The 20,116-nt window shown below is 35.9% G+C and overlaps 3 protein-coding genes across 12 annotated transcripts in view; 1 reads left to right on the top strand and 2 right to left on the bottom strand.

The window, feature by feature from the left end:
- dlg2 (discs, large homolog 2 (Drosophila)) overlaps positions 1–10,299 on the bottom strand; it is a 420,832-nt gene extending 410,533 nt beyond the window's left edge. For 7 of the 9 annotated variants that reach the window (XM_056466770.1, XM_056466773.1, XM_056466772.1 and 4 more), the window contains exons 1-2: positions 9,164–10,299; positions 235–366 (exon numbers count right to left, since the gene is read on the bottom strand). In XM_056466770.1, coding sequence (XP_056322745.1) covers positions 235–366; positions 9,164–9,182 — 151 coding nt within the window. In that variant the 5' untranslated portion in view covers positions 9,183–10,299. The remainder of the gene's footprint in view (positions 1–234; positions 367–9,163) is intronic. The other 2 variants (XM_056466775.1, XM_056466779.1) reach the window with 1 other exon arrangement.
- Positions 10,300–10,598: 299 nt separating this feature from the next.
- tmem126a (transmembrane protein 126A) lies at positions 10,599–13,321 on the top strand. 2 transcript variants are annotated; one of them, XM_056466803.1, is made up of 5 exons: positions 10,599–10,710; positions 11,331–11,449; positions 11,541–11,734; positions 12,306–12,420; positions 12,983–13,321. In XM_056466803.1, exons 2-5 carry the CDS (start codon positions 11,337–11,339, stop codon positions 13,179–13,181), a joined length of 621 nt encoding a protein of 206 aa, XP_056322778.1. In that variant the 5' UTR covers positions 10,599–10,710; positions 11,331–11,336; the 3' UTR covers positions 13,182–13,321. The 2 variants fall into 2 exon arrangements, with proteins under 2 accessions (XP_056322778.1, XP_056322779.1); XM_056466804.1 differs by lacking the exon at positions 10,599–10,710 and adding an exon at positions 10,737–11,213.
- A 1,692-nt stretch (positions 13,322–15,013) lies between these two features.
- Positions 15,014–17,783, bottom strand: crebzf (CREB/ATF bZIP transcription factor). Its single transcript, XM_056466802.1, has 3 exons — positions 17,637–17,783; positions 15,924–16,962; positions 15,014–15,451 (listed from the first exon to the last, which is right to left on the bottom strand). The coding sequence occupies exon 2, from the start codon at positions 16,934–16,936 to the stop codon at positions 16,175–16,177; it is 762 nt and encodes a 253-aa protein (XP_056322777.1). The 5' UTR covers positions 16,937–16,962; positions 17,637–17,783; the 3' UTR covers positions 15,014–15,451; positions 15,924–16,174.
- Between the last annotated feature and the right edge of the window lie 2,333 nt (positions 17,784–20,116).

The raw sequence follows: 20,116 nt of genomic DNA, 5'->3' as shown, positions 1-20,116 counted from the left end.
AAAAAAAGCCCTAAAGCGGCAGAATGTGCCCACTGCTTAAGAATGAACTATGAGCAAATGTCACATCAGCAGACAAAGCACATGCAATCTTAATGGAACAAATAACAGAAACGAAAACCTTGACCTTAAGACTTGAAACGGAAATTCCAAGAACAACAAACACTCAACCATCGTAAATGTGTATATATTAAAAAATGGATAGAAAATGTGCGCAAAACGAACGCCTTCTCTTACCTATGAGCGCTTGGAAAAGACTGCTTTTGAAAATGTCCATGACTCTTAAGATGGCAGTTTTGAGCTGTTGTTCCTCTGGTTTCTTCAGTTTGGAGCAGTAGTCCTCCAGAAGGCATATTGCCCTGGCTGTGTCTGCAAGAAAAATAATAAAATGTTATGCTACTTGTCTGATTTTAATACAGCAAGTAACATTAAATTATATTAAATGGAATGTATTATCAGATATTTTATATAGAAGTTGTAGGACTTCTGGGTAACAGGTTTACTTTCTTAATAGCACATTTTCATTTTTGGTGAACTCTTTAATTAGACAGCTTTCTTTTCTAGTAGTGGTGTAACGGATCACAAAATCTCATGGTTCAGATCACACTGCGGTTTTTGAGTGACGGATCGGACCATTTTTCGGATCAGCAAAAAATGACAAATGTCATTTGCTGTCCATTTAAACAAAAATATTACTGCATAAACCGTTGGTTTTAACAAACAGAACTTAGAGCCTGTAATTTTAATAAAATTCAAGAATGAATGAGCCGAAAAAAGGAAAATATTCAATTCAAAGAACTATCTTTGCTACTGTTGCTGATAACTAGAGGTGTGAACCTACACCGGTCTCACGGTTCGGTTACGATTATCGTGCCATCGATTCGGTTCAATTCGATATTTCGATGCATCGACGAAGCTTTCCATACACAGTGTTGTATTTTGGGGAGTGGCTATAACAAGCTGTCTGTATACACACACACCACCACACTGTCTCTCATTCACACACATACACAAACAGCACCAAACAAGCACACGCACTCACTCTCACTCACTCACTCACACACACACACACTCACACACACTCACACACTCACTCACACACACACACACGCGCACGCACACACACGCACACACACGCACGCTCGCACACGCACGCACGCACGCACACACAAGCACACACACGCACACACACACCCACACACCCACACACGCTACGCGCGCTTGCTTGCTTGCTCGAGCGATATTGTGAGACCGCCCACTCCTGTTAAAATTACACCAGAGTTACCGACCACTGCAGCACTTTATTTCGAAATGCATACAGCCGAGACGAAAAAAGAGGGGAGGAAGAGTCACGCCAGCAGGTGAAATGGGCCACAGTGAGAGAGAGAAATGGAGTACTTTTATTCCCTCAATCACAGAGAAATAGGGGCTTCTGCTGTATGTGCCAGTGAAAGACTTTCCAGAAAACACACACACAGTGAAATTTAAGTAGTTGGCACCTGTAGTGTTGTAAATACCCACGCTCGCCTCCCTCGCGACAGAGCGCATACGAGATAAATGACGTCAGTACATAATAACCGGTTATGATTATTACTGAACCGATAAAAATTGGCCGCGTCTGCATCGCGGTGCACAGAAGAAACAACTAATTTTGACACCCCTACTGATAAAGTTAAATATAGAAATCTAACATCTTGTACAACATTTCATATTTGTTTTCAATTAATGATTCAACAATTCACACATAAAACTTCATGTTTCATTATGGTTGGATCATTTTTGAAAACTTATTCAGTGACATCATTTTGATGGTTGTTTAATGCCACCTGTTGGTTACACAATGTAATTGCTGCAACTTTCACCAGTGTTAAGTTCCATTAAACAGTGATTTTAATCTTTACCATCAACATCAGTGTTTATATATGAACTGTAAACGGTTCTCCCAGTACTTCTGTGTTATTTAATTGTTTGCAACTAATTGAAAATGTTTAAAAACTGAATTTCTCTAGGTCAAACGCAGATTTGAATGCAGCGCATCGAAGGATTAAAAAACAGATGCAAATAATTGTCATTTATTATTCATGTGGCGCGGGTTTGAACAGACACACGATCTTTTAGTGTTCAATTGTGCAGCTTTACACTGAATGCATTAATGCAGGCTAAACAAATAGTGACAGAAACGCCTTTAATTAATAACCTAACAAAGCATTTAGGGCCCACCACAAATTTTTCCGTCATCATTATATTTTACAGCCAAAATGTTTTCATACACATGATTTGAATGAAGCAGGAGGTGATCTCTCTGCAATTGTTATAAATGTTGGATTAACCTACATGTTCAAACAAAAGTTATTAATCCATGAGTGACATGCGTTCCGAACTGTGGGTTGCGATCCGTTACACACCTATTTTTTTTAGTAGAACAAAGACATTTTTAGCTGAAACAACGGTTTTTGGTGAATCATCAAACGCAAGTCAACGGCTACTGGCACTTTGAGAGTGAACAAATAAATAAATTATAATAAACAAACTATATATATGAGCTACAAACCTAAAAGCAGATGAGCAGGTTACAATTTTTACATATTGAAACTTGGTGACACTCCTCTCAAATGTTAGTCTGGAGTAGGGCTGCACAATATATTGTTTCAGCATTGACATCACAGTGTGTGCATCTGCATTACAAGATGTGAAATGCTGAGTCTAGGCTTGCCACAATAAATATTTTTTGTTGTGCATTATATTGTCACTGAAAGTATTGCAATAATTGATTTTAATGTGCTTTTAAGACCATGTTATGCTATTTATTACTTAATGTTAATTCAACAGCATACTATTGCAAATAGGTATAAGGCACAACAACTTTTTATTCTTAAGGTTACTTGGATTGTGTCATTTGATGTTAAAAACTTAAGTGCCCTAATATAAACTTTAACCCCAGTGATGTATGAAGAATGTAAAAGCACTTGTAAAATCTTGCAAATAGTCATTAGCTTTCTAGAAAATGTGAAACCTCTAAAAGAGTTTACTGAGCTCACTGACACCTCCAACAGAGATTGGATGAGATGACAGAGGCTGCACAATCAGCTTAAATGTTGCTGACATTCATTTTTATGTAAACATCATGGACGATATATATTGTATTACCAAAAATTGTCTGATCATTCTGCTGTGGCGACCCCTGATAAAACAGGGAATAAGCAGAGGGAAAGTGAGTTAGTGTTTGATAAGTTAAAGGGCACCTATTTTACACATTTTTCAAAATTTAAGATAAGTATTTTGTATTTCCAGAACGCGCCTGTAAAGTTTCAGCTCTAAATACCCATCAGATTATTTATTAAACCTTTTTGAACATTTTCTGCTCTGAACACTGTGTAGCTGTTTTTGTTGCTAGTTCTCCCCACCCACCATTCCCATGTACAACTGCAAATGTGACAGGATACATGTTAATATCCACTGCTGTATGGACATTCGTTATGTTAATGTACAAAATAATCCTGATTTAATGTCCACAAAGCGGGATTGAAGCATCTTTTATAATTGTACTGACATGCGGCTGTGGTGATAAAGTAAAAATCGCTGTAATTCATTACAAACATGCTCTGTTTTAAACTTTTAAAACTCATTCTTGATTAAATTTGATGATCACAGAGAGCTGAACAGATCTTTTAATCCCTGTTGCTTTTCACACACCCTGTCTTGTTAATTTGATTATATGCATTACTACGAAGACATTTAATACATGGCTGTCAATTAATTTGTTGAGTGGGAAAACTGCACTCCCAAGTCAGGTCGCAATAGGCCTCAGAATTGCAGGGATTTGGATCCTTTTTTAATGTCAGGAAATGTAAAAAAAAAAAAAAAAAAAAAGAAAATTTAATTATTGGGTTTCTATCACTCCAATATGACTGTGGAGACACTAAACCTACACACAGTTCTGTCCTAACAGCTTGAAAAAGATGATTTTCATTATAGGTGCCCTTTAATATACCGATTACTGCAACAGGCCTATAGCTGAATCAGAATTATAGTTGACCAGGCATCACGATTCAAAACATGCCATTTCCAGAGTCAAAGTTTGACTATAATAAAGTGGACTTTAATTAAAAATGACACATCCTAATTTCTGTGCACTAAGTCAATTTTATTAAACCGTTATATTGTTGTAAAACGGTGAGGAAACATGAATTTCATTGCACATGCTTCAAAAAGTATTCATTAAGAGGCTACGGTGCTCTAGCGGAAAAGAAAAAGTCTGAAACCCTGTATTGGGAAAATCTGGTGCTGTGATATTTTATTTTTCAGCGATTTTGCGATAAGAAAAGTTTCACCATTGTTCAATAGTTGAATAGCTCAATTTAATGTTTTTTTTTGTTTGTTTGTTTTTTTTTCTGGAGAGTCTAATAGTATTTAGGTTCAGAAATTGAATAATCACCATGCAAAAAAATTCTTTGCTTACTTAGGAGTTGTCTCATTTCTAGTTTAAATCACTAAAACTTCTTAAAATCAAATAACATATTTTTTTTTTACTTTCAGAAATATTAAGTCAAAATTAAATTAAACTTAAATTAATCTGACAATAGGTTAGGTAAAATAATTTTTTTTCTGTTTAAAATTTGGATTTTTGGGCTAGAAACAAGATATAAATTTTCAAAATACAATTCAGACTCAACACTGCATATCCTGCGATGTGGCTATTGCGAATGTGCACATTGCGATTTTGATGCTGAAACGATATACAGTTGAAATCTGAATTATTAGCCCCCTGGATTAATAGCCCCCTTGTTTATTTTTTCCCCAACTTCTGTTTAACAGAGATGAGATTTTTTTTACAGATTTCTAAACATAAGTTTTAATAACTAATACCTAATAACTGATTTATTTTATCTTTTCCATGATAACATGAAAATTATATTTTACTAGATATTTTTCAAGACACTAGTATTCAGCTTAAAGTGACATTTAAAAAGCTTAACTAGGTTAACTAGGCAGGTTAGGGTAATTAAGCAAGTTGTTGTATAACGATAGTTTGTTCTGTAGACTAATCGAAACAAAATATAGCATACAGGGGCTAATAATTTTAACCTTAAAATGGTTTTTAAAAAAATAAAAACTGCTTTTATTCTAGCCAAAATAACAAATAAGACTTTCTCCAGAAGAAAAAAAATATTATCAGACATGCTGTGAAAATTTCCTTGTTGTTTAATATCATTTAGAAAATATCAGAAAAAAAAAAAAAAAAAAAAAACAGGGGGCTAATAATTCTGACTTCAACTGTATATTCTGCCTTTTATAAAATAAACAAAAATCAAGGTTTGAGCAAACAGGTTTCTTTCTACTGAAGAAAAAAAATATTTAAAATAAATAAATAAATAAATAAATAAATAAATAAATAAATAAATAAATAAATAAATAAATAAAACCTGAGGGTGAGTAAATTACAGCCAGATTCATTTTTGGGTGAACTTTGACTGTAATGTATGATTATTCAAAGCATGTTTACCACAATGAGAAAGTAAAACAAATTGTGAACACAGATTTGCATTGTTTTTGATGTCCGAATTGAAGTTTTAATATAGTATATCTGTTGAGAAACTAGCAATAAATCATTTGTTGCCTTTATATATGTGCTTTTTTAACAATGAGACCTGTTAAAACTATACAGCGTCCCTGATACACTATTTACTACTGGCACAGACCATCAGCGTAACTGAGAATGACTCACAGACAGGATGGGTTAATATCTGTCCTCGACGGAACTGTCTGAGCAGTTTAAAAAAACTGAAAGACATTAGTAATAAATATGGAAAGGATGATTGTGCATGCATTAATAAGATTGCTCACTTCAACAAAAAATATATTTGAATATGTTGCTTCAGTGTGTGTGTGTCATTAGTAAACCAGTAACAAAACCGCAATTCAATTCACATTACATCTAGGTTTGATCGAAAAACGCAAATTTAGTTTATGATAAGCCATTATAGTAGCAGGGCAATAAAGACGGAGATATACTAAATTTACAGCCTTGTAGGCATGCATGTCACTTAAAGAGTAACTAAAAACAGTCGCATAGCAGTCTGAAATCTAAATAGAAACCAACATCAAAGATCATCCAAGGTCATAGGCGAGCTGGCAATTCTTGTGTCTATTTTTGCAGACTACAAACTTACAGCAGAGTGCAATTACACTATTAGTAGGGCTACATATATAATTACAGTCCCTACTGCATACTTTAGCTTTAAGAGGTACAGAAGTCAAAATAAAATAAAAGGCAATAAAATTTTTTTTTTAAAAACACTCCACAATGCTGCTACAACATGATCATTTTTGTCTGCTTCAGCAACAAAAACACATTCAACTAATCAAGTCCTGACATTCTGCATTACACAAACACATACAGAGCTATAAATATGACTACATGTGGTGGTTGACATGAAATATTGTGTAAACTTCTCACGGGCATGTCCTGCTATATTTAAACATTTTAAAGCATTATAATCATGCATACAGGTTTTATAGCCACAACGAGACTACCCAGAACATCTCTACTTTAAAAAGAGAGAACAAAATGTATTTATCATGGTATGAACATTTAAATTATTTAACTTGTTTTAAAATATTTTAAAAGATTTCATATTCTAGGATTTCTAAATCGCATAAGGTCTTAGAGTAGCCATTATTTCATAAAACTAAGACATAAAATGATTTTTGGGTCAAAAATAACATTTCATAGCATGATGTATTAACTTGATTTCTGAGAAACTGACAACATATGTGCTTAAAATAGGCATGGGATGATAACCGTTTTCAAGATATACCATGGTTTGAAAAAGTGAAGGTTTTAAAAGCACCAACATTTTCTGCTATACCATTCCTAAGGTACAGTGCATTCAAAAAGTATTCATAGCGTTTCACTTTTTCCACTTTTTTCTTTTATGTTATAGCCTTGTTCCAAAATGGATTAAATTAATTTATTTCCTCAAAATTATACACAGAACACCTCATAATGACAAATGTAAAAAAAAAAAAAGATTTGTTGAAATTGTTGCAAATGTATTAAAATTAAAAAGCTGAAAAATAAATAAATCTCTCTCTCATGTACATAAGTATTTGAAGGCTTTGCAGTGAAGCTCTAAATTGAGCTCAGGTACATTCTGTTTCCACTGATCATTCTTGAAATGTTTCAGCAGCTTAACTGGAGTTCACTTGGGGTAAATTCAGTTGATTGGACATGATTTGAAAAGGCATACACCTGTCCATACACAAGGTTCCAGGGTTGGCAGTGCATGTCAAAGCACAAACCAAGCATGAGGACAAAGGAATTGTCTGCATGTACAAGGGTGGGGAAGGCTACAGAAAAAAAATTCTGCTGCTCTGAAAGTTCCAATAAGCACAGTGGCCTCCATCATCCGTAAGTGGAAGATGTTTGGAACCACCAGGACTCTTCCTAGAGCAGGCCGGCCATCTAAGAGCTGAGTGATAAGGAGAGAATGACCTTAGTCAGGGAGGTGATCAATAACTCTATGGTCACTCTGTCTGAGCTCCAGCGTTCCTCTGTGGAAAGAGGAGAAACTTACAGAAGGACAACCATCTGTGCAGCAATCCACCAATCAGGCCTGCGTGGTAGAGTGGCCAGATGGAAGCTACTCCCCGTCTGGAATTTGCCAAAAGGCATCTGAAGGACTCTCAGACCATAAGAAACAAAATTCTCTGGTCTGATGAGACTAAAATTTAACTCTTTGGAGTGAATGCCAGGCGTTACGTTTGGAGAAAACCAGGCACCGCTCATCACAAGGCTAATATCATCCCTAACATGGTGGTGGCAGCATCATGCAGTGGCTATGTTTTTCAGCAACATGAACGGGAATAATAGTCAGAATAGAGGGAAAGATGAATGCAGCAATGTACAGAGAAATCCTGAATGAAAACATGCTTTAAAGTGCTCTTGATCCCAGACTGGGGCTACGGATCATCTTCCAGCAGGACAATGAAGCACACCGCCAAAACACGACTCGGTGAATGTCCTTGACTGGCCCAGCCAGAGCCCAGAACCAAATCCTATTGAACATCTCTGGAGATTTTAAAATGGCTGTACACCGTCGCTTCCCATCCAATAGATCTGATAGAGCTTGAGAGGTACTGCAAAGAGTAATGGGCAAAAATTCCCAAAGACAGGTGTGCCAAACTTGTGTCATCATATTCAAAAAGACTTGAGACAGTAATTGCTGCCAAAGGTGCACCAACGTATTGAGAAAAGGTTGCGAATATGTACATGTGATTTTTCAGGTTTTTTATTTTCAAAATTTCAAAATATTTTTTTTTACATTATGGGGTATTGTGTGTAGAATTGAGGAAATAAATTAATCCATTTTGGAATAAGGTTGTGGCATTAAAAAAAAGTGGAAAAAAGTGAAGCGCTGTGAATACTTTCTGGATGCATTGTATATGTAAGATTTTTTTTTTTTTTTGACAACAGGATCTCAAAAAAGATATACAAAGTTGCCGTTTTAAAACGTAAAGAAATCTGTTTTTGAAGCTAATGAAGACATCAGAAATCAATGACTAATTTGAATTGTTTAGGCTAGCATGATTATTGCTGTAAACCATTTAAAATGTTTCTCAAAATAAATTATATTGTTCAAAAAATAAAATTACCCGGTCTTTTAAAATGAATATATTTTAGAGCAGTAATCACAATACTGTGAAACAGCAAAAAAAATAAATTTATACAAGGGTTATCATAACGTCAGAATCATATTCCAGCCCACGCCTAGCTTAAAACATAAACAAATATCTGTCAGTGGGGTATGAGTAATAGTTTGTAGCTCACTGGCAGACCTTTGTTCTTGTTTTAATACTAAATGATCACTTAATTCTGATCACTCTCACATAAAACAAGACTTCTTACTATTGCGTAAATGTATCTTGCTACGCTTGAAAACATTGTGATCAGAATGTACCCATACATTTAGAGAACATTAACCTAATGTGTTCCCTCCAAATGTTTTATTAAATTATTTTTCGGTCTTAAAAAAAAGCTTGAAACCAACAGAAACCCTGTTAAACAATAATATCAAACAACAAAAGTCCAGACATTGCATTTAAACTACACATAACAGAACGTTTCCACAGTTATTATCTCCATACACAGATGTTTATTTCTCACCTCGTTTTCTTAAGGGCATAATTACTCCTTTATGTCCTTGTGGGATTGTCACGCATGGAAACAGCAACACAAAAGTTTCGCCCTCATCTGCTGTCAATGTCCTGAAGAAAGTGTCACCCACTAAAACAGCACGTCTCCCTCCAGTTTGTTTGTATAGATGTAAAAGCGAACAGAATGGCAGCTCTCGGGGTCAAAACCTGTAATTGTCAAGTTAAACAGCGAAAGACACGCGCCGACACATCTTGCAGAAGAAAACACATGCTGAGCGCTCATGAGAAATAAATCCATAATCCGATAGTATGAGTGGATAGTGATCGAGTGCACATTGGCGTGGATGAGTCCATGGGAAATGTCAAGAATACTCTCCAGTGAGTGACTGTGTTCAGGATTAAACTGCTGGAATATTCGCGACTCTTCAAATGCCTTTGGTGTTTAAATACATAAACATAATTCAATCACGTCGTCCATAACACAAACTCAGACTAACGTTAAAGGCGCATTGACTAACTAAACTAAAACCCAAACATCAGTGTTTACCCCCGGGGGCCATAGACGTCAAATTACAAAGGCTCCAGTCCCGTGTAGGCTACATGGCATGCCTTGAATTAAATTCCGTCAGTATATGCTGATCAAGCATTATTTTAAATCCTAAACCGCCTAATATAGAGATCTATCAACGGTGTGATTAAGAAATAAGCTCGACATCTTAAGTTTAAGGATGTCTGCGAGTAAACAGTTCTTTAAGAACAACTTGTTCTATACGGAGAGGCAGAATGAAGTTCCGTGTGTTTTGTTTTAGATCTGATCATTATACGTGAGGGAAAACAAATGAAAAAAAAATAAGACTTGGTGATCTTCTTGCTGTTTGGTCACAGCGCAATCCACTTTCAGTTTAGCTTTAAGACCCAAGAAGAAGAAAAAAAATCTTGGCAAAACAGGCAAAAACGGTTTACAAAATGCAGATCTCGGGGTAGACACGTTTAACTAAATAAGGCAGGATGTATTTCCCCCATGAAACAGCAGCCTGTCGGTGCGACGCCTGTCGGAAAACACCTGCAAGTTTCATCCAGCTTCCCGATAACGCATGGCTCCACATTTGCCTCTGTAATTAAACCAATCTGAACAAAAATATCCTAAATGTTCTCGTCAGACGCCCCGAAATGGAGTTAAGAACAACTTCACCTCCCTTCCCGTCATTTTTTCAGTGGGTCTTCACAGCATATTTTGCCAAAGCTGGTTTGCAGACTCTCTCTACGGTGGGTGCAGTATCACCAGCAGCAGCAGCAGCATCATCACCCGTTTCGCCTTAGCAACGAGAGGGTTGACCCGCAGGGATTGACAGGACGCGTCCGCCAATGGCGTTCGTTCTTTTTGTCAGTTGGCGCACGCGCGGACCAATAGGAATTGGCGTATTGTTCCTGGATCTCAGGGTGAGAGTTGACTGGAACATGTGGTTAGACATGGCTGCGCCCTGCTGGCAATGAGAACCGTGACTGTTAAACTGAGAATGGAAATAATTTAGCGCTTATTTAAAAGCTCATTCGTGGGTAAGTAGCAGTCGTATAATGCAAGGCAGCGCCGCGTTGCTGACTATGCGCAAATTAAGTCGTAAATAAACAGAGAGCGATAAGTCACGCAGGGTTTGACATTCAGCTACATATAAACAGTGGTAAAACAGTCGGCTGTCATTAGGTCAAGTGTAAATGTTTCTGTCTGAACTTTGCGACGTGTCTTTTGCCGTGAACGCTGCGTATTAAATATCTTATTAACAGGGAGCTGACAAAAGAACTGTCCATTAAAGACAGCATGCATATCAATTTAGCAAGCTAACATAGTGAAGGTCTACGTGATAATACAATGAACTAAATTACAGTAGTTAAATTTAAGCAAAACTATAACTTGAAACGATAGCCTACAGTTAATAAACATTAAATATCCGCTTAAATAGGTGTTAAAACTACATATTTGGAAATAATTATATTCTTAGTTTGATTGGTAAATGTGGATAATGTAAACGCTGAAGATCCTCAACACATCTCCATCTCACACGGTAACCGTCTTTCATTCACCAAACTAAAAACGGCATCATTTTCATTGTTTTGACCACGTTGTTATAAAGCTATCTGACTATTGTGAGTTAATTTGATAACGTAATTTGAACCAACAGATAAACATGACAGACAACGCTATGACGATGAAAGATGCAAGCCAAGGCCTGACATCATCCAGGGTGATGATTATTGAAATGCTGAATAAGAAATTCGAAAGGCTCCCCGAAAGTGATAGGTAAGTTCGCGTTTTATATGCAAATGTATTACAACGCAAGTTTATCCCTAATGCTGTGTATGATTAACGTTTCTCGTTTAAAACCAAACAGAAAAATGCTTTCACGTGGTCCTTTGTATTTGGCGGCCAACGCTGGGATTGCTGGCATGGTTGCAAACAGCTTTTACAGACGAGTTCTCCATGTCACCCAAGGACTCTTTACTTCTAGTCTTCCCATGGCTGTTCTTCCTTTTGTGACAACTGCAGCACTGTACACGGCGACTGTCACAACACCCCTGCTGTCAGGTAGTTTCACTATATTTCACGCGTCAACGTTGCACGTCTGTTAAACAATTCAAATGATTTCAACTTTGACCCTTTGCTCTTGAACTGTATGAACCCTTATCAGCCAATCATTGGTAAATTAAAGGGACGTTACGTAAATGCGTCAGTACAAACTTCAAAAAGCTCTACAAGTTTCACAAATGACTTAAATGTACGCTTTATTTTATTTCTCACCTTTTGGGCTCAAATAAATGTACTTTGGTCCATTTTAATGTTTACCGTGAGCATTTAGTTCACCAAATAGGAAAAATAGTTATTAAACCCAAGCAATTCAAGATGTGGGTGATTTTTTTATTTCATTGTAACATTGAATATGATTTTTTTTTAGGCTAAAACTGTGGCTCCTGCTTATAAAATGCACATTAACACTTCTGGTACTTGGAACATGTAGGCGAAACAAAATAACTTCAATTTTTTACTTAATAAATGGTGTGGACAGAAAGTAAAATAATAATCCTTATAACTTCAAACACTACTACTCCAATAAAGTGAAAGATTTTATATCATTAAGGATGTCATATTGTAATAATAGGTGACCTGAACTGCCCAACCTGTGCCCTTATAAGAGGCGCTTTGGTGGGTGTGGTCGGGGGTGGCATTTATCCAATTTTGCTGGCCTTACCTGTAAATGCTGGTCTTGCTGCAAGGTAAGTGTTCAGTGTCACTACATGTTGCTATTCTTATAATGGGCTATATGCACAGCTAGTGTTTTCCAACGAATGATGAACTTCCAGCGGAAACTTAATGTGATTTTTCAATTTCATAAGGTTCCTTTTACAGCATCAATGTTGTAATGTAATTACCATGCATTTAGTTTAACAGACTTAAGCATTCATTTAGTTGTTCAAGTGTAAAACGAGATAAAGGACCATGTAACCGTTAGCACCGTCAGTATCAGCAGTCTAACGCAGAAACTCCATTGAATATACAAGGGGAAAATTCACTTTCATATTTAAAAGACATGGCAGAGAAAAATGGAATTTAATGCAGTGTTTCTTGTCTGGTCGAGACCCACTTTATATCATATATCTATCAGCAAGTGAAGATCACTGGTTTTTAAAGAAATCGGACCTTAAACATGGCAGTTTTATAATGGAATGACTGTTCACTGGAGGCGCTGAGGCTGGCTGAAATTAAAAGACCGTGTGCATATAGCCCATTAGAACTAAATTTATGCAAAACTAAAAATGGTTTCTGATTGTCTTCCAGGTATAACAGTGCACCAATGCCAGAGAAGGGGAACATAATACGCTTCTGGATGAATTTGAGTAAACCCGTAGTAAAGAAAATGTCCTTTGTTTTAGTGCTACAATGTGTCTTTGGAACCTTCTTGAGCTCTAAGCATTTTGAGATCTACCTTAAAATGCTAAAAATGCCGGATTCTGACAGCGAACAGCTGAATGGTTAAAATTTAACTGTTGATATTTGTACATTGTAAGTCTTTTTGTTTATTTACAGAAAAGGGGTCATCGTGGCCCAGTCATATTGGATTACGTTATTTGATCATGTTTTGTTTTTCCCCCTGAAAATAAATAACTGCTTAACATATTCAGTGCACCATAGCCTTTTACTCACTACCAGAAAGTTTGCAAGGGAAATTAGCTTAAGTTGCCAAAGAATAACCTTAAGTCACAATTTAAAATATTAGAAATATATAGAGACTTATAACTTTAAATGAAGCCTCTCAAGTAACTTAAACTGCCAGAATAGTTTAATTGATAACACAAAACATGAACTAGAGCTTTGTGCCATAAATATCCACATCGCTGTGTGAATGGAAAGTGGATAAAAAGTGGTGTAAAAAAATGCCTTTAGCCAATGTACAAATTAAAATGATCAAATTTAAAGCATTTAGCTCAATACAGTAACTAACGATTTACTGTGAAACATGTATATCATTTGCAACATTTACTACTAGACACTTGTCAGTGTGCTACCACAACAATCAACCAGTGTTCTGAAATGCAAACTAACAATTATAAAAAAACATATTACTTCCAAATCTGATTTAATCTCAATTCAGTCAGTTTTTCATAATGTCCAAGTTAATATCATCAAATGGGTTACAAAAAAATAAAACTAATCACAATTTCCCAACAGGCAGTTATTTCAACTCTACGATGTAAAAGTATTTAAAAAAAGAGAGAGAATCATTCTGTATCCTTACAAATGTCAACCAGACATTGAGACTTATCAATAGGCTTATGTACTTCCACCTGAAATACAGAGTAGGGGGCAGGGGCGGGGCTTTTTGCACATTACTGCCTTATCCGCTTGTTAAGTCGTGAAATATGGAATACGGTTTCTGAGTCCAAGCCACTACTCATTTAAATGATTAGTTTATAACCACTTCATATCACAAATTAAAATGAATCTTACGTAAAATCATGGTGTACACAACAGTCTTTGGACTTTCTGCATCACAGACGTCAATATTTTAACAATAAATAAATAACTTTATGGCCATTGAATATTAGGCATGGATATATTGCAATCGTGATTTTCGAAAGTATTACATCACTTTGTAAACGTTTATTACCATTTGTGGAGCCTCCCCATACAGTTTAATAGAGCACTTGGACCCGAAAGCCGCTTCCGTGTTCTCACTTCACAAGCAAATAGCAAACTAATTACAAGAGGGGCGTGGTTAAAAATATTGTGGCCGCATCAGTCAAAATAATATAAAAAGTGCCACTCCAAACGTGAAAGCAAATGGTCAGACTTTGAAGATCACCAAAACAAGCATTTATATTTTAGGGGATTAACTTTCATAAACCAATTTTTCACCAAGGTGCACTTGCAAATTAAATATTGTATATTTTAATTTCACAGACTTTAACAGCATTAACTCAAATGTTTGTAAGAGACTTTGTCTTTTGTAAAGTCTTTCCCGCTCATTTACACTGACACCAGTATGACGTACTGGACAGGAACATTACAATTTAGACTGCATAGTTACACATTTCAGAACAGCTTGTGTTGATCTGCATAGCTAGAGTCACAGCCATTACCTGTGACATTAAGAACCCAAGCAGAAAAGGTGTACTTATTTTAGGTTACTGAATCACCAGTATCATTAAGGAATTGTGCAGTATACACTTGAATATATCTGGGAGAAACCACCACCACTCTTTATCCACCTTGCAGAGGGGTAAGAAAAGGCTCTTGTAGAGAGCGAAGAAATTGCTGTCTAAAAAGAGAAGGAGAGTGTAGTTAATATCTTAAGAGGACACAAAGCAATTTGCATTACTCAAATGAAAATTTATTACATTTTATTTCAGAACAGATGCAGCCATGTGCCTGCATAGTCTTTAGATTTGTAATACATAACATATAGATGAGCATTTTTTAGAAACCATAACCCTTTAAGAACATGCCATTTCTTTAACTCAAATCAGGGCAACTTATAGAGAACACCCCAAAAAGTTAACAAATCAAGATGGAACACATGGATTTAACATAGTCATTCAATGTCTTGTAAGCATACATTAAAACAAGACTTATCAATACTCATTTAGATGCTAAATGAATACATCAGCATCTGACATCTTTAGGGGTGTGATAAGAGTCAGTAAAAGCTGTAACTTACACTTTCATGTACTACCTTTCTTAAATTTACCAGGCCATGATGCAAGCTGCAGGTCCCGACTCTTCTGTTTTCCCCCACAGCAAAATCCACTTCAGCATAAAGAAAAATAAGGGTTCTACATGAAAAACATTCTTTAGAAAAATAGTGATATTTCAGAAAGGGCTCAAATGTTTATGGCAAACTTAAAGAACTTGTTGAAATCAACATTTACGCATGACCACTGAATGGGTATGTTGTTAAAACTAAAGACAAAAGCCCTTTGTGAAACATCACCAACTTATATTTAATTTTTTTATTTTGTCCGCTTAATTCCCTATGTCTATTTTATCTACAATTACATACTATGATTGTGTATTCCAATAAACATCCAAGTATATAATTCAAAACAATGCTTTTTTTTCTCTTTTTGTAAATAAATCTGAACAAAGCAAATAAAAAATAAAAATAAAGCAAAATTTAAGCTTATTTACAGTTGATATTGTGCCGTGAACTGGCAAAAAGCACTGTCTTCATCTTAGGAGTTAACCAGTTCTGTGCAGTCTTCAATATCTTGATCCTTACCATGGATTTCAGCAGTCATGGATGTTCTGTGACCCGGTCGTTCAGCATGGGCGGACCAAGCACCTAGAAGAAAACTGTCAACAAGTTTAGCAGTAACTTGTATTGAAAGCAAGTTCAACAGACATGCTATTCAAGCTCTGCATATATTTAAACAGTTAACTATCTTTGACAACTACTGTCGTCATGTCCCCTCATTTACATCTTGTGTAAAGTTCAGTCTTGGAAACGGTGAAAAGGTAAAATACTTGACCCTACATTTTATGTGACAAGCTTGAACTCTCTGCACACTTGGTGCAGAATTCCACCGAGACGTGGTCTTTGTCCACATGCAGGCAGATGCCACCTGCAGTTTCTTTGTCTTCCACCTTCACCCTCTTCATCGGCATGGCATAATCGTGGTCGTTCTCATTGGGTTCCTGGAAAAGCGAGGTAGAAAATTTCATGCCGTTCACACCGCTCAATCTAGACAACAGCTGAGCCAGCATGCTCTCATTAGCCAACACGGCTCTCAAGTACCTAGTTTCATTCTCCAACTCTTCCACTCTCTTGTTGAGATTTCCGTTTTCCTGCTTGAGCACGCGGTTTTCTGTTGTCAAAGAGCCAACTCTCTGCTCCAAGCCACTGACGTATTCTTTCTTCTTTAATCGGTTTATCCTTGCAGCTATGGCGTTCTTGTTGATCATCCGACCGGAGACGTCTAGTAGTTTTGACCTTTGGGCCGCACGCGATGCAGAAACATCAAGCTCTGCACTTTGGTTTGTCTCATTGTAGGATGATGTCTGCGATTCAAAGCTGCTGAAAGCGTCAAGCATATCCTTGTCCAGGTCCCAGTTGAACTCGGAGCCAAGCAGATCATCCAGGCCCCAATCATTGGTGTCGCTTTCTGGAGAGGTGTGCGTGTTTGTTTCACTTGCACTACTGTAGGTTTTTGAAGCATCAACAGTCTCGTGGGAAGTGCTTGAACATGTGGTATTGGTGTTAACGCTGCTTCTTCCTCTTTTTCTGGTGATCATGTTCGTGTTTCAGGGTATTGAGAACACTATAAAAAGATAAAATAAAGTTAGTTAGCAAAATAAAATAAATGAATAACAGCTAGTTAACTTGCACTCACATTAACAAAATTTAGTAATAATATAAACATACTATGCTGTCTTTACACAAACTCATATTTAAACCAGATTTTTTAGATGAAAAAAGATGCCTCATTAACCTTTCACAATGGATATAACGTTTAGGTTGTAAATGTAATTCAAAAATAACCATGGCTGTTCAAGCTTACGAAATATTTCCTTCCCTAAAGTTATTTGACATCAGAAAGTAATATGGATTTGAAACACCGTGAAGATTAAAGCGTAAATCTTGAGACGAAAGTAAGCTTTGAACAAATTAACGGTAATGAAAACACGCCACGATACGTTTCCTCTTTCACGATTAACGTTAACAGACAATAGGCAACATGAAAAGAGATTACGGTAATGTACTCTTCTTGGTTAAGAGTGATTCAACATACCGTCTTACATTTACCATAATAAACTATACGTAACCAGCATTACAATATAGTATAGTGATATATTGAATAGAACGATTTCGAATTTAACGTTAGGAGTGATTTTGTGAACAGGCCGCAGCACCGAGCTTTGACCTACGTGACAAAGCAGTTTTCTAACGCAGACAAAAATACATTTATCTTCGTTCAAAGGCGAAACAACTCACCTTAATTTGTAAAATGATGTCTTTCAGCGTCGACTGTTCTTGGAAAAATGCAAATTAACCGATTTAAGAACACATAAAAATGTTTTTAACTTCAGCCGTTGTGGAGCCAATGTAGAAGCAACGCGCTCACAACGACACTGAGATAAACTAAAATGGCGTGTCTTGAAATCTCGCGACACTTCACGTAAGCATCTGTTCAGTTGGAGGAGGAGCTTCTGGCCCGGTTGTTGTCGTCTTGAGTCAGACGCAATCCCCAGTGGAGCGATTATCCTTGATCCTGTTCTCCCATTTCTCCCATTTACTTTATTGATTAATGCTTTTGAAACAGTAATTGAAAAAAAAAAAAATAATTCACGCTTAACCCTTCTCTCAGAAATAAAAAAGATTCGGCTTTTTCTTTCAGAATGAAATAACCTCTATTCCTTATGTCATATTTCACTAGAATCATTTATTTCATGATGTCCTTGAAAAACTGTGTGGTCTTTACCCAACAAAGTTTTAATCATAAATAAGGTTAAAGGGGTTTCCTTCAAACTGCTACATCGAGTTTGTCCAGTGAATGTTTATATAAAAAAAAAAATGCTTCCTGAGAAGGATCCCCTTTGTTCCTTTTGTGGAATAATAGATAAATCTATGATCATCTTTTTATGGGAATGTGCCCATGTTAAGATTTGTTGGAAGGAACTCAGTTTTGTCTCTCTTTTAGATAATTTTTCTTTGACGTACAATGATGTTTTATTTGGTTTTTATCATGTTTATAAAGTAAAAGATAAATATTTTATAATAAATCTATTTATTTTACTAGCAAATTTTTTATACACAAATGCACATTTTTGTCTGTAAAGCCCCTTTTTGTAAGGATTTGAAATATTATTTGAATACAATCTCTACCTCCAGCAATGTTAAAGCTTTAAAATCAATAACACTATGTGAATCTTACAGTATTATCTCTTTTCTAGAATACCCAGCGGACTGTATTTTATGTGACCTTTTATACATCACTGTGAACTTGCTTTAAGATAGATTTAAAGTGATTATTGTAACTTGTATTACCCCTGGCATAATCTTTTGTTTCTCTTTTTGTTTTGTTCTGTTGTTTATTTTTTGTTGTTATAGGATATATTTATATAGGTGTTTTTATGCTTTTTAAAGGACTTTCATTTCCAATTACTTGTCATTCAGTGGACCTTTGGAAAACATGTATTGGTAAACACTGCCTTTCATTATCTAAATCAAAATGCAATAAGAAAATAAGAGCCGTTTCAGGAAGATTCTGTTACTGTGCCTTATGTAATGTCATATTGGAATGGTTTTGTAAATAATATTTCATGGAAGAAAGTTTGATCATTACCCCACAAAAATTTTTATAACAAACAAAATAAAAGAAGTTACCTTTATAACTGATTCATATATGCTATCCAGACAAGTGTAATGTTAAAAGGCTTAAAATGATATTAACACCAACTGTTCTTATTACTTAGTGAATCCTGAAACTTCAGTTTATTTATTTTGGAATTGCCCTCATTCAATGACATTTTGGTGTGATAGTTTTGATTTTATAAAACATTATGTGAAGGTCAATTTAGAATTTACATATAAGAACGTTATCTTTGGTTTCCATGAATGTGAAAAGGAAAGATGATTATTTCATCAACCTATTTTTTTGTTGGCCAAATTTTATATTCACAAAAGCAAGTTTTGTAAATGTATTTTTTTTTTCTTAATTTAAAATTGAAATGAAAATGTATTTTGAGTCTATTGAAGGATCAACAAACTTAAAAGCAATACAAACAAGGACTTTGATGATGGACTTGGCACTTGTCTTGGACTAAATGACTGAAAACCCTTGGATTGTTGTTGTTTAATTGATTACATTTGTTGTTACTGTTTTTCAAGCACTCAATAAAAATGTAAAAAAAACAGTTATTTGGGGTAAAGTCTAGATTGATAAACAGCCGGTTGGAAGTGCGATATGCACATCAACATAGCAGCATTTTTTATGACACTGTATAACAATGATTAATATTTGTACAGTACTGTGATGGTTGGGTTTAGGGTTAGGGTAGTAGTGGACTTTAAAAAATACAATTTATTTGGTAATTTATTAGACAACATAAATAATACTCGATACAACTACTGCTGTTATGTTACTGTGATGGTTAGGGTTGGGGTTGGGGTGGGAGTAGACGCTAATAAATACATTCATTTTCTTTTCGACTTAGTCCCTTTATTAATTTAGGGTCGCCACAGCGGATTGAAGAGCCAACATATCCAGCACATGTTTTACGCAGCAGATGCCCTTTCAGCCGCAACCCATCTCTGGGAAACATCCATACACACTCACTCACACTCATACACTACGGACAATTTAGCCTTCCCAATTCACCTGTACCACGTCTTTGGACTGGGGGAAACCGGAGCTGACCCAGCTGAGGCTCGAACCAGCGACCTTCTTGCTGTGAGGCGACAGCACTAGCGAC

This window comes from Danio aesculapii, chromosome 10, assembly GCF_903798145.1.
Source record: "Danio aesculapii chromosome 10, fDanAes4.1, whole genome shotgun sequence".
Lineage (NCBI taxonomy): Eukaryota > Metazoa > Chordata > Actinopteri > Cypriniformes > Danionidae > Danio > Danio aesculapii.
Note: the sequence above shows the minus strand (reverse complement) of the source record. Positions and strands in the feature narration are given on the sequence as shown.